General features: G+C 40.1%; 1 protein-coding gene across 21 annotated transcripts in view; it reads right to left on the bottom strand.

Moving 5' to 3' along the window:
* The window catches only part of LOC112223005 (DNA-binding protein SATB1), a 54090-nt gene extending 39613 nt beyond the window's left edge, over positions 1–14477 (bottom strand). For 14 of the 21 annotated variants that reach the window (XM_024385904.2, XM_024385906.2, XM_024385908.2 and 11 more), the window contains exons 1-2: positions 14229–14476; positions 1234–1478 (exon numbers count right to left, since the gene is read on the bottom strand). In XM_024385904.2, the coding sequence (XP_024241672.1) occupies positions 1234–1453 (220 nt within the window). In that variant the 5' untranslated portion in view covers positions 1454–1478; positions 14229–14476. Of the gene's footprint in view, positions 1–1233; positions 1479–2974; positions 4009–14228 lie in introns of those variants that run through there. The other 7 variants (XM_024385912.2, XM_024385914.2, XM_042304577.1 and 4 more) reach the window with 3 other exon arrangements.
* Positions 14478–15496: the final 1019 nt, after the last annotated feature.

Raw genomic sequence — 15496 nt, 5'->3', positions numbered from 1 at the left:
GCACTGTGCAAATTTTACATTATACCATTTGGGTTAAAAACTGCTTTTGATAATTCGGTGACTTAAGTTTCAGAGCATCATAACTTTTTTGGTTAAAATGTTCCTCTATAGCCTTCAGTGGTGATGATATGCCACACATTATTCATGGGGTTTGAGCAGTTGCAATGAACCATATTTCTAATGGCCGGCATCCTGAAGATGCAAACATCTCTGACAAACAATCAATAAACAGGGTAATCACCAGCAGGTGCCAGGGAATGTGCTGAAATGCTGCTTCTCTCCCTGATTTTAATAGATAGAGATCTAACAATAAAGACTGCTGTGTAGGTTCATTTGGGGATCAATACACCCTTTGTGTTCATGGAACGGAGAAAAGCCCATGGTAAATATTATTCAGCTCAAACAATGCCCACTGTGGCCATGCGAAACTTCAGCAACAGACGCTTCTATAAATTTCACAATTTCCTCTCGAAAAAGGCAAAAAATATACTGGAACCTTCTGAAAAACGGGAGGGCAGAATGCTGCAGGGCTTCCTCAGGTGGTGTTTTGTGACAACTGAGAGAGGAACCAACTAAGAGCAACAGCGCATCAAGGTACTCAACGCAACATTCTATGCTTCCAAAGTCCCCCAAAAACACAACCGAACAAACAGTCGAGACATAACGGCCAACCGCTAATAAACTCATGAAAATCTGCAGGTCTGAATGCTCGTATCTAGCCCCAAAAATTCATAAAATAGTAACATTATTCATGTGATGACCAGGCCAGTAGTTATATAAAAAAGCTATGTCATCATCTCGAAATGAAGGCCTTAAATGACATTCTCTTCAATAAACAACAGGAGAGAAACAGTGACGCAGCGTTATGCAGAATAACACAGTAATAATTCTTAAACGGCCTTGGTATAAAAAATAGGTCTTTGTAGATAGGCCTAAGTGTGGGTGTGTGCACTAAGATGACTAAGGGAAATTTAAATCGGTTTGCGCAGGAAGATGGAAACAAAACCATGACAACATGACACTTGTGAACCATGAAAACATGGCAATTGTAAACACAGACAGCACACACACACTTACGACATTCCACCTCTCTCCCATCTTGCCAAACACACACAGGCCAAAATTTGGGCCTACTTGTACTGAGGGCCCTTTTGAAGTGTCTGAGGGTTTATATTATGCTATCTCACACACCTAAACACACAAACACACACCACCCTGACCGGTGTCACTCACCCCTCTTGTGGCAGTTCTTGAGGAGGTGTCCCGAGGGTTTGTAGGGTACCCCGGCCAGCTTGGCCCCCGTGCTGCCCAGGCGGGCCCTGCCCACGGGGCTGCCGTTCTGTTCCAGCCGGGCCAGCTTGGCTGGGGGGGCCTTGGAGTCGCGGTCGCCCATGCTGTTGACCAGGTCACAGTTCTCCTTCCCCAGGCACGCCTCGCTGAGATGGTCCATCATTCTCAGCACCTCTGCTCACTATCACCTGGGAGGAGATAAGACAGGGACAATCTGAGGGGTTCACTAGCTGGCAGAAGATTAGGGGGTTTCATGGACATGTAAGGCCTTCACACAGTAAGCACATCATATTCAATTGCATGATATGAAATATGCCAAATAATATTTTTAGGGTTGATTGTTTTGACATTGAAAATGTTACAACAAAGAGGGTGATAACTTGTCAACATGATCGTCTATCTGTGGGAAAAAGCACATAACAAAAACACAACAGTTACAACAATAACTGCCAATTCTGTGCTTTCATTACTTGGCACTCACAATGTTTCGTGCCATCGTAATGTTCCCATTTTTCAGAGCATGTATTATTTATGTCTGTCCCACTACAGATTCCCATATGGTGGGCAAACAAGACCATTTTTTTGCAAACACATTCATTTGCAGAGAGATTCCACTCCGATGATTACTGCAGTTCACAGCACAAGCCCACAAGCCCACAAGCCTTGCAACAGTGAAGTGAAGGCTGAGAGAGTAGAGCTAGCATATTCATCTTGAGTCACTTTCAGCACTCCAAAAAACAAAAAATTACCAGAAAGGCTTTTGGGAAAAAAACATAAAAAGGCAAAAGACCCACAAGTGGTATCACATGTGCCTAAACAGGACATGATATAAGGGAGAAGAATTGTGTGGGATGTCTCTTTAAATTGCTCTTTCAATTTCAGAGAAGACATTACAAAATGTGAGGTAAAACTGAATGAAAGCAGTACCATTGAAAAGATGATGACTTTTTATACCTTTGAGCCTATCAGAAATTAAAAGTGCAATCAGAAAAAATAATGGATAAAGCAAAGCCTGACATGCCAGTTGCATTTGATAAGTGTAAACACATTTTTTTATTTAACTAGGCAAGTCAGGTTAAGAACAAATTCTTAATTACAATGACAGCAAACCTGGGAACAGTTTGGGGCAAAACGCCAGATTTTTACCTTGTCAGCTCGGGGATTCGACCGAGCAACCTTTCGGTTACTGGCTCAACACTCTAACCACTAGACTACTTGCCGCCCACATACACAGCCACTGACTGCAGGAAGCACACAATCAACACCTTGACAGGCTCTCCACAACTGAATGACATGGTTAAACACCCAATACACACCATTTTCTTTAGCAACATTTGATTAATTATCTGTTAATGGTGTTTCATTCTTTTTGGTAAAAAATAAGGCTAAATTCAGATGGGTTATTATACAGTGTTTACATTGTGCAATAGAAAGGTTTTTTAAATATTTAAACAAAAACTGAACAGGTCAAAATAATGTATCCCCACCTTCCCACCAGCACACAAATGATCATGAACTATCTCATTCATGATATGCAATGAAGCAACTAATTATTTAAATAGGGGGGGCAACAGAATCCAGACCCGGATATGGTGGTAGTCCAGGGCAGGATTTCTGAATGACCTTTAAAAAAGACAAGCAAGAGTGCAAAACACAAGTTAAGTTACATTTAGGACAAACCAACCTGAAACTCAGCACGTCAAAACTCGAAAGCATATAATGCAGTCTTGGTGAACGATGCCTTCTTCAAGTTTTGTCAAGGGAAAGACAACTTCAATGTCTGATGCTTTCTAATTTTAAATGATAGGTCCTCTACAGAAATGTGTTCTTCTTTTGAGAGATGAAAGGTTGATATACAAAAGAGCAACCCAAATCTATATAAAAGAAGACGTCGAGACAGACTGGGATACGATAACATTGGTAAGGAATTAAGTATGTACAGTATAGCCTAAATAAATCGAATTATTTGCTCACTGGAAAAATAGTCATTCTTACGTCTTATTAGAAGTAGCGGAGGAAAATAACACCTGATACAATAAACTGGCTAACTGTCTCGGGCATAGTCCATCGGTTACAAGTGCAACGAGTTAACACAATGTATCCACCACGATTATCAGTCAGTCGTTCGTGAATAGAACATCGGATAGTGGTAAGCGGTGCTGAAATCTGTTATTTCTACCAGTCGCGAACAATCCTGATGTATAAACGCATACAAAAATAACGTATATTAAATAAATTCGGCTTCTCTAGAAAAAAAAAATCGACAATGATCTGCTATCTCATGTAGAGACGATGGCGCAACGATATGCACACCCATGTTAAAAAGTGCGATTTACTTTCCAATGTCGAGTTAAGGCTTGCTATGGATGCATAACATCTGCTTGCGATATGTGTTCTTTCTGCTGGTTTGATTAACGTCCGGACGGGAGCTCTTCTTTCTTTCTCGCTTTCCCCCTCTGTGTCCCCATTAAATTATGAGTTGTATTGACTCATCACTCCCCTTGCTGGTGCTGCCTGTGCTTTCCCTTTCTCCTCCTCATTTCAAAAGAAAATACCCCCAAAACAAGACGATTTAACCCGCATGTCGAGTGTTGAAGGCAGCCACCCGCGACAGCCGATGTCCTGGCGGAGTGGAGAACCTAAAATAAAGTAAAAAGTGGAAAGAAAAGAGAGGATGGTGCGATTTCCGGCTGTGCGCGCAGGAATTTTTAATCAGCTTGATTAGAGTGAGGCGGTTCTGCATTTATTACTGAATAACACACATGCACATACACAGAGGCGCGCATAGGCTATACATATTCGAGATGCTATGCGAATGGACATTATATAGGCTACAGGAGGACCATGTGTGAAATTGTTAAAATAGGCCGATATAAACCGCGCATCACTGAAATGCTATCTGAGAGAGCACAATAGATTAACTCCCATGCCATTTTGCCTATTGATCTACGTCAGTCCTGAGTAGCCTACTCGACCAGTAAGCTATTCTTATTGTACAAACAAATACAGAAACAAACAAACAAAACTGTTATCCCAAATTATAATAGGCTGTTTGTTTATTACATGGTTACTATTATTTTCCTGAACTTTTCCCATAATAAGATGAATAATAGCCTACAATAATAATGCCGGGCTCCAATATTATGATTATTGAAGACAGATCAAATCTGTTAGGTGTGAACAAAAGCCTGATAACTGAGTTTGCATATCACTTAGAGGTGCCTCACTGGCTGAATATGTCTTATTGCTACAGCACACATCATAGAAGTAGAGGGTGGTGAGCAAAAGCTGTTCTGGTGCCTTTCTAAAATAGCTTATGTACACAGTGCATTCATTTCACACATGCTACGAGCAGCCCTACACACGGGTGACAACGCAATAGAGAGCATAGCCAATCCTCTACTACTAAAAAGATTGGATTACGGTACTGACTTTCCCTGACCACAAATATGGCACTGTCCTAACCTCGTACAGGAGAGAGGGGGGACTGGGAGAGAGTAGAGTGAGTGTGACCTTCCCAAGACCCTAGAGGCGCACCTCAAGGACATCACTTTCAAGGCAAGTGCCTTACAACCTCTGTTATAGACAAAGTATTGTCTATAACTGAAAGCAATGTTGCTGTCTATTACTATATACATCACAATACAATTATTCTCGCTCAAATGGGAATGCACAGCGATGCTATAAAACATATGTTTGCACAAACAACGTAGAGAGAACATCAATTGTCACACAGAATCAAAGAATGCAAATCATTACAGTTATCCTGCATACCCTGAGATAAAACACTATTCTACACGAAAAGATTGTCAGCAGGGGACTATAAACAAAAACATATGTGGGTGTAAATACTTACAGAGACAGACCAAGATATTATGTACAGTATATCAGGCATGTTGTTAACACAACATGAAAACAAGGCAGTCCAAATTCATAAAAAAAGCTAAAAAGGAAACCAACCAAAACAGGACGCATTAATACCTGGCAAACCATAAACACAAACTCTATATGTGCAGTGATTGCCTACCTCTTTGGTCAAACACAGAGGAAATGCTGCATATAGAAACAAAATGTTGCATATATTGTAGTATTTAATCATAAACCATGGTAAGGCCTATAGCTCCCAGAAATGTTAAGCCAAATCATAAATCTCTTCCCACACAACAACAACAAAAATGGTTGTTTTGTCAATAACGCATAGAGGCGAGCAGAAGGAAATATGTAAGGGGAAAAGATTTGTGATAAAAAGTCCAACTCTTCAAAAGAGGGTTTCTCTTAAATTCCTGAGAGATGGTTCCTAGAGATGAGACATATTGAGCTCAGGGAAACTCTTAGTTCATACATGTTTAAGGAGTTTTAAGCCAAGAGGGTAATACTTTATGGTGTTCAAGCTTTATAAGGATTGACCCAGCAGATTACCTCTTTATCATATAAAAATGTAAGTGTTTTATGTTTTTTGACAGAAAGAACACCCAAGTCACTGTATTCCCAATGATTGTATTGCTGAAAAAACGTTTGAGCCAGAAGTAAACAGAGCAAGGTAAGATTCAGTGGTATCAAGTTGAGGTGGAACACTGTCTTGAGTAAACAACAACACCTAGCTCAATGTCAGTCACTTTCAAAGCAGTGAGTCTGTGCTGCCGGTAAGTGATGCTGTCCCATGTCTGTGGCCTGTCACCGGAAACCCATACTGTATGCTCCAATGTTAAAACCTTACTGAGGTTCAAACTAGTCAGGTGTATGTCACAATTCAATAAACTTAGTAGCCTATCTATAAAATGTTGGGTTGTACAGAGATGTAAAAACTGTCTAAACTGACAAATTCATACTGCATTCATCAACAGAGTACTGCAGTATTACTTTGTTTTAATCAAGTAAGGTGCATGATAATAAAGATGAAAAGGACAACGCAATATTCTGGGGCTATTACTATGTTATTACAGTGTTACTGCTGGTGATGTATAAAAACAACTCAATGTTTTTGGGTCAAATCCATTGCTCATTTCACATAATATCACCTGTAATAGCAGGGTCAAGGTTTTATGTAACACATTGGGAAAATTCAAAGCCAAATACATCAAATGTTTTTTTTATCAAAATGTTTTTTGAGAGACTACACATGACGCTTGCTGTACATTTGGTTGGGTGTACATTTTCATATCTGTCAGAGTGGGCATGGACATAGAAATAACAGCGAATGCGAGCTATAGTCGGGCAAATGGGCAAATTGTTATCTGCCGTGACGCAAGCAGCCGCTGTCATTTCCACTGTGATTGTGGGAGACCATCAGAGAGCATTGATAACCCTGCCAGCCAGGTTCTGGCACTGCCAACAGGTGCTGCCACTGCCAGCGACGTTGGCACAAACATGGCTGTGAAAACCCTCTGACATCCAGAAGGGCACAGATTTGCACTGACTGCACCACTGAATCAACAGTACTGATTATCAATTAACATATAGGTTTTTGTATCAGAGAGAGAAAAAAATAGTTTTCACACTGAAAGGACTCTATCAATACCAGCTGATTACAAACACACTAGTGTGATAGATTTACCAGGGCCAAGGCATATGTGTTATTACATGTTTGTAAGAGATGGGTGATGTTATAGCTGAGCTCCTTAGTATGAAGCAGAGGTTTGGCATGCACATCTTCAATAAAATAAAAAATGTAAACATAATAGATGTCTTTAAAGATGTATCTCTGTTAAATAGTGTAATACTTGAGCCATATGATTTAGTTACAATACAAAGCTTGTATCAAGATTCATAGCCATAAACAGTAGGCAAATCACATGCACCTGGCCTTTATAAGTAAGATAAGAAGTCGAAAATGGCAATCATAAATCGATTTCACTAACATTTTACAACACCTACTCATGATCCCTTCTATTGCACTGTCCCCTTTGCCATCTTTTGCACCACCATAATATATAACCTTACAAATGTTATTGCCATATTGTAGCCCCTTCTTTGACCCTCACTATACCATCACATAGAACGATCATGAAGCCTCTTGTTAAATAATGGAGAGAAAATAAGTACGAGGTCAGTTTTAACAACCAGTTTATAATCTACTCTTTAACATGTCAAGATCCTGCAAAAGAAAGCGGCATGAGCGAACGCAGCAATGTTGGCTTAGCGTCTCGGACGGTGTGGCTTCTTTGTTGTCCCAGACGCCGAACGCGTCATCACATACAGTATGTAGGTGTTGTGATATCGTCATGCTCACTACTTTAATGGGCATTAATACGATTATTTGGATTATCTAATACAAATGAGTCTGTCTGCATCTTAGCCGTGTGTGAATACTAACAGCATGGGGTAATGCTGTCAGTGCAGATCTCAGCTGGCTGTGTAGGATCTGGGATATATGAAAGCACACACAAAAAGAAGGCACTAATAAGCCAATGAGGTATTCAATAATCTGTGTATTATTAATATTGGTGTGCTGATTGTCAAAACATTATTATAGTACATGCACAAATTCCCTCTCCACTAATGACATATTGTTTATACAGTAGTAGGTATTTGCAAGTGTGTTTGCATTGAGAGTGTATAGACAACAAACCAATTACCAAAGTCACATGAAAACTTGAAGAGGATAGTGTCCGGTGCAAATTGTTTTAGTTGAAGGGACATTTCCAGCAGTACTGCATGGTGTGCCACATATACAAATAAACTATTACTAAAAAGACATCAGTGAGAAACTGAGATATCCTTTTAGTACTCAGTCGTTAAGCAGTGAACCTGAATATGAAAGATATTCCATATCAGCAATGGATAGTGTTCTTTAAACTGAACGAGTTGTAGGCTCTCTATTTGGCCCTCATAGTCAGTTTGGTTTTTAATTAAAAGTGAAAGAAAGTAAATCATTTTTTTTAAATTCTGATTTGGCAGTGTTGTGTCGTCATCGGAGAAAGAGTGTGATTCAAATGAACATCTTAAAGTTTCCTAAGTGCTTAATTCTTTTATAATCACATGAATGTCCAAAGTAGAACCGGACGACGTCCCCGCCCACTTACTGGAAGACCTTTTCACTTTCCTCTGAACAGGCCTCACAGTATGCGTCAAGTCGTAGACGCCGGCATCAAAGAGTAACAGAAATGAGACGGTGACGATTTTGAGAAGCCGCATGCTCTTACAAAATATACTATTTGTCTCACAGAGCGGAACTCTGACGCCCACCACTAGTACGATGTGTGGTGTGCACTGTACAACTCCCCCCACACACGGAAACACAGGTTTCTCGGTATCCGAGATTGAGCTGGTCTCAGCTCTGTGTCTGTCTGGGCCTATATGCATCATAAGGTCAAGATCGCTGTCCCTAGCCGCAGCAGCCTTAGCGACAGTGGTGCCACGACGACGACCGGGCCAAGATTAACACAGGGCCAGAGCTGGCCTCATTTTAATCTCCCCACAGGAATCTTTATTAATGATTCAAAACAAATGATTGTGTCCCCGAGGCTGGTGAGAGGACCCTGTATCGGCTTGTTTATCCCCCTTCGCTTTTATCGAATTATAAAACAAATTAGTCATAGAACAATTAACTAGCATCAGTTTCAGGGCCTTGGAAATTACTGTTCTGTCACTGGTTGCAGGGCCAGTGCTCATCACATGACTGAATAATTTGAACTCTAATTTCTGCCTCGTGGATTGCAACATATCAACAATTAATAGCTAGATAGACAGGGTTGTGTGTTTCGGGAAGCGACACTGAAGATGGCTTTGTCCACACTTTGATATTGAGCTACACAGTGAAGAGGGAGGCTAAAGATGGTGCAAAGGATGCCATATACTCTGCTGTGGGGGATACTTGAAAGGACAAAACTATGGTTGGTGCAGGAGAACTCTTAAGAGTGTTAAGTGAATGTGGGCAGGTGAAACAAATGTTTACTACGCCCAGTACACAGAAAGGCTACTGAGCCAACCATTCCATAGGCCTGGGTGGGAGCATTGGATAAGGAGTGCCAACATGTCAATGCAGTTGTATCTACATATTTTCCTCTGCACATTTAATCTGTAGTCAAAGGATGCATCATCCACCACTGTACAAAACATTTGACAAGGGAATGGTTGAGGTTGTGTTTGTGTGTACAAGAGAATACAGTATCGGTTGAATTTGTTTCATCGGAGTATGTGGGTGGGTATTAACAACCTGATCTTAGCAGGATGCAAATTCCACCAAAGCACTCGGTTCCTTTTTTGTTGCATTATCTGAACAAAGGATTCAGGAAAACCTACACAGATCGGATAATGACAAGCATAAAAATAAAACACAATCAAATTTTTTCAAGAAATCAAAACACATGTTGGGCCTGAAATAAGGTGATTTGAATTATAAAAAGTTCAAGGTATCAGTCAACATGTATTTCAAATTGTGTTTGTTATTGTGCAGTGAAGCATGCAAACAATTGCTATTCAATTTTTTACAGAATTGTCATTTTGCCAAACCGTGACAGAATCGACATGACAGACTTTGGTTATTTATCTCTGTGGAAAGACAGGCTCCCCATTCAACCAAACAGTGCTGATTGTGAGGACCAGAAACAATGCAAGCTTTTATCGTTAAGCCAAGGAATCTGGATCAACAGTATGCAAAGCATATGCCAAAATAAATTGTTTTCAACATGCTGGGGCAACATATCCCCCTTTTAAAGGAGTCTCAGATCATGGCCAAATGTGCTGTAACTCTGCAGTTGCATACAAGCGCGCATCCAGGGTGGTATGTCTGCAATTGTCAGGCCTTTTTACATTTTTGACACTGAGCCATGGAATGTGCAAACAATCCCTATTAAGACACAGACCTTTTACCAAAACTGGTTGCAGCATGTCATCAAAAAGTCTCAGATTCATTGTTACCTTTGTTCCATATTAGCAATCATAACAGACCTATTTCAGAGGAGGTGGAATCCCCAAAGAACCACACATCAAAAAACGAGACAGGCCTCTTATTTACTGGCGACAGTCTAATAAATGCATTTGCTGGCAGCTAAACAGGTATTTACTCTGCTCCCTACCACAGGTATAATTTCACTGTTTGCTGAGCTGTTATTTCTACACTGCTAATTATCGAGGGTGGTAAAGACGATTAATGGTTTTACCCTAGATATCAGTCTCAGCCCAGCGAGACACAACCCAACTCTAGACTCACCAAGTACTTTGCTGTATGAATTTTAATAGCGTAGAGATCTTCGTAGGAGGTATTTTGAACAAGCCCCAAACTCTTTTAGCTACACCCTAACCTGAAGCCATCGTTTAGTCGCAAATGTCTGGAGGTTCTAACATTTAACATCCACATTTTCTTCTTCTTCAAAAACAAGCTACCACTGCAAGGAGCTTGAGTGAATAATTCCGTTTCAAACGTCAGTGTTGTTGAGTGTCATTGAGACATCATTGTGTGTTTTTTGAGGAGAGGTAGCAAAGAGGAAACCTCTATGATGTACTGTACTGCCTAATTGGTCTCTTAGGGTCAGGACATGAACTGAAGACGTTGTTTCCTCTCGCCCACCTATTATGTACGTTAGTATCTATTACTATGTACTTCCAACCCTACATCCCTTACCACAACTGCTGTTCAACGGCTGTGGGGACCTCATCTGAAAGAGCACTATGAGCTGCACACCCTACTCCTGTCTTCTGTACTGTATGTTAAGAGCAGCAGCCAACGTTCAGCTGAGCCTGCAATGCCTCCGCTCCCTCAGAATCTTCTGCTCCCGTATGCTAGAGCGACCTGACAAATGAAGTGGCAATTATTGGAGATGTGAGGCAAACGTGCCACCAGGATGACAAGGGTGGAGAGGAGAGGGAGAGATCCCCTAGCTGTGTTTCTAACAGTTCTCAAACAGTCGGTTGATTTCCTGCTATTACATAGCTGTCAATAACAAAGGCGGACACTACTTTCACTTTGGTGCCTTGACAAATTTAACCTGACTTTTGATAACCTCAAAAACATCTATAGGCAAAGACAGACAGTTAAAAGTCTCTGTATTTCTTCTGCCTTATGGTCATTATTACATGTCAAAGGAATTTGCAAAAGGGTATGAGAACATGAAATTATGGCACAATGTTAGGCTTCTTCAGGGCATCACTATTGGATCTGTGTCCTGTTAGGTATCTGGACTGTTAGCACTGTCCTTGCCATCTGACTTGTGTCGTTCCTGTCAAATAAGGTTAAGTAACAGATTTGTGTGTGTGTGTGTGTGTGTGTGTGTGTGTGTGTGTGCCACTTTCACAACGGCTAGCTAAGTGTTAAGACTGGTTTTAGTAAGCAGAAAGTGAGACTGAGAGGGCTAACAGCAGCGCTCAACGTTCAACGTTCAGTCTTTCATCTTAAGCAGGATTTACAAGAAGTGACACGGTCGCTAAAACAGGAAAAGGGCTGTGACATTGTTCTGTGAAATAGTGACCAGATTAACTACAACAGCTCCTCAAACTGTGAGAGATTTGACAAGATACAATCACCTCTACTAAAACCATAACCTGGTTTTCTTCAGCTTGTGCCACACTCTCAGCATACAGGACTATCACACTCTCAGCATACAGGACTATCACACTCTCAGCATACAGGACTATCACACTCTCAGCATACAGGACTATCACACTCTCAGCATACAGGACTATCACACTCTCAGCATACAGGACTATCACACTCTCAGCATACAGGACTATCACACTCTCAGCATACAGGACTATCACACTCTCAGCATACAGGACTATCACACTCTCAGCATACAGGACTATCACACTCTCAGCATACAGGACTATCAGACTCTCAGCATACAGGACTATCACACTCTCAGCATACAGGACTATCACACTCTCAGCATACAGGACTATCACACTCTCAGCATACAGGACTATCACACGCTCAGCATACAGGACTATCACACTCTCAGCATACAGGACTATCATACTCTCAGCATACAGGACTATCACACTCTCAGTATACAGGACTATCATACTCTCAGCATACAGGACTATCACACTCTCAGCATACAGGACTATCACACTCTCAGCATACAGGACTATCACACTCTCAGCATACAGGACTATCACACTCTCAGCATACAGGACTATCACACTCTCAGCATACAGTCAGCAGTGGAAAGAAAAATATTTACACTCTAGATTTGTCAAATCAACTTCTTCTATAACATATTCCATAGGCTTATTGGGCTAGTTAGAGATATTAGACATACAAACTTTACCTCCTGTAAAAGAATACTTAAAACTTAACTATAAGATTACTTAAAACGTAACTATGGTAAATGGAATTCTCCATATCATGCAGTTTTTACCTGATGTCCCTGTGGAATAATTGTTTTAATAAATGCATATTTTCCATATTGAATTATTTATTAATATTAGCTGAAATAAAGATACCATGACATTTTTCAGGGCTGAGACAATAGACAGCTTGTTTACCTATCGGTGATCAGTGAATCAGATCAGATTCATCTAAGTCAGCAGCAATGCTAGTGATTATGGCATGTCAAGAATCCAAGCCGTACTGAGATATGTGAAAGAGACTGTCTGTCGTGAACCTGAACAAAACCACAACACACCTATGCCCACACAATCTCACAATGGGACACTACAACTTCCCATAACATGCCCTTACACACACACTCATCTGGATCTTTCTAAAAACACTGTATCAGCACAATTACAAAAACCTCAATTAGACAAAAAATCAAGGCCATCATTACTACTTTTACCCAATATGCTCACTATCAGTTGCAAAACCTGTTGTCAACGCAAGACACTGCAAAAGAGGATATTCATTAGGAACACAATCCACTTTATTTCTTCATTTACTATTTGAGTTCCATTAGGCTACAAGGCATTTGATTATGAAGATATTATAAAGCAATTCTTCATGAAGTGCAGTGTTAGATATATAAGTAGTACGGTATAATAACTATGTTCTCTGACTATTAAAGATCACCTATTGTTTGAATCCTGGAAAATGTAAAAATTATCTGGAGAACTATCTTAAACTATATGAATTAGTTGGAGTGTGTGAGTTCTGTGTTAAAATAAGCATAAGAGCATAAGCATACATTTGAACGATAATCACTTGACTTCATAAAACACCCATTGGCAAATTTAAAAAAAAAAAAGGGGGCTATCATGGCCTGTTGGTATAGGCTAATAGACTACTTAGTCTACTTGTTATTAACACGTGATACAAACTGTCACGTTCGGAAAGTATATAATTCATCTAACAGTATGTAAAACAACTGCCGCGACAAAAAAAGATATATATATTTTGTCAAAGACACTGTTATCTATGCCTATATACAGTTGTATAACAATAAAGGTGACTAATGTTTTTCTATTGTGGTTATTCCAAGACATCACTCAAAACAAATACTGGTCAGGTAATGCATTTTTCTAGCCAAGTTTGCAGGTAGCCTATAGGCTACATCACGGAACTGAAACGATAAGGAAGCACAGAGTTGGTGCGTTCTCTCAAGATGCGCAATATACATGAATCGGTTTAACCTCATTCAAGAGTGCCTAATAAGCCTGGAATATGCCGAGTTATTATTTACAACTGAACTAAACGCGACACAAAAGTATAAACATTTACATAGTATAGCCTATTGTAGTATTTCATCTATAGCATATCATTAAATCATGCACTCAGAACGTAGAGATTGTCTTCTCTAAATAGAAGACATAAATGTGCCAATATTTAGATGCATTTTGGCCTTCAGTCTTTTATCGAGAAAGGGTCTGAAAACTGTTGGTCAACTGACCTAAATGCTTACTGTCAAAGACTACTTCCGTTCATTCAAGGATCACACCTACATTTTTTAAATAGGTGGACATTCCAGTCTGTCGGTAGCTTACAAAATAGCAAATAGCAAAAATAAGCAGGTTCTGTTGAATTGAAAGAGAAAAAATGAATTCAGGAGAAAATGTAACAATACCTTCAAAGTTAGCAGTTACCGTGAAGCCTCTTGTTTTCCATCAAAAAGTTCAGAATTCTAATAGAGTCTGCTCCACCTTGACGGATCCAAAACTGCTCGGACAATTCCGGTTGAGAAAGACACACGAGCTGTCAAAATTGCACTCGCGAAGACTGCGCAAAGCTGAACTTCGGAGAGCCAGAATTGAGCGCAAATGCAAGCAACGTGTGCTGCGGGAGTGTGCTAGATTTGAGTAGCGGCATGAGAGGAGGGTTTCTTTGAAAGGGTGGCAGGTAAACGAACCGCCCCTCCCCGTTTCTGATGCTCAAATCGATGATTTGCCAGCTGTGGCGCAGCTTGTCTCGTGCCCCACTTTAGTTTTTACAACGCTCTTCTCCCGGCGCGCTCTCCAGGGTCTCCAGGGAGCTCGACTCAGGAATAGCAGATAGGAGCCGACTGCCAGGAGAGCGTTCACACTCATTCATTTTCATATCTACACGCCACATGTTTGGGTGTCAAGAAAAACGACCGATAATATAAAACATTGCGTGTTCATAAGATAGATTTGTTTGAGGGTGCGCATAGCCTCTTTTTAACAATGGTGCATGGCAAAACAGATAATTATATTGTCCAAACTCTCAAATTGGTCCTGCCGGATAATATAGAACTATATAGGCTTCCTAGGCAGTGGTTTGTAGTGTTGGTATCTAACCTGGTCTCAGAGCATAACATTAAGTATCAAATCAATTACAGCACCGGATATCATAGCCTAACATTTCATCCATGGTTAACCAAACAAGCGATCAAAAAATAACCACTTCATTGTTTCATTTCCATCAATGTCAGTTGAAAAGATAATAAAAACTGCTATACGAGACAAACTTGTTGAAAGGCTTTTGCATTGAAAAGATAACACACACACATATTTAAAAAATAACAGTAATTACATTTACAATGAATAAATTGTAAAAATAACAATAATAATACATAAATAATATAGCCTACTTTCTACGTAAGAAAAATGCCTTTGGCATTCCATACCTACCATTTAAATCACTTAAGACTGCAAGCTGTTGCTTCAGCCATAGTTAATACAGTAGCCGACATTTGCGCATTTATGGCTACTGTATGGCACAATCGAATTGAAAATCGTCTTGTGGTCGATAAGAGTGCCACCAATAAGGCTTTATTAGTCCAAAGCTAAAAAAAAATACTGAATTAGATTTTCTATATAATTTTACTCAATTAGGTTATTATGCCTGTTTGAAAATGTGTTAACGATTTAACAA

Source organism: Oncorhynchus tshawytscha, linkage group LG23 (genome assembly GCF_018296145.1).
Source record: "Oncorhynchus tshawytscha isolate Ot180627B linkage group LG23, Otsh_v2.0, whole genome shotgun sequence".
NCBI classification, from domain to species: domain Eukaryota; kingdom Metazoa; phylum Chordata; class Actinopteri; order Salmoniformes; family Salmonidae; genus Oncorhynchus; species Oncorhynchus tshawytscha.
This window is presented reverse-complemented; position numbering and strand designations above follow the sequence as displayed.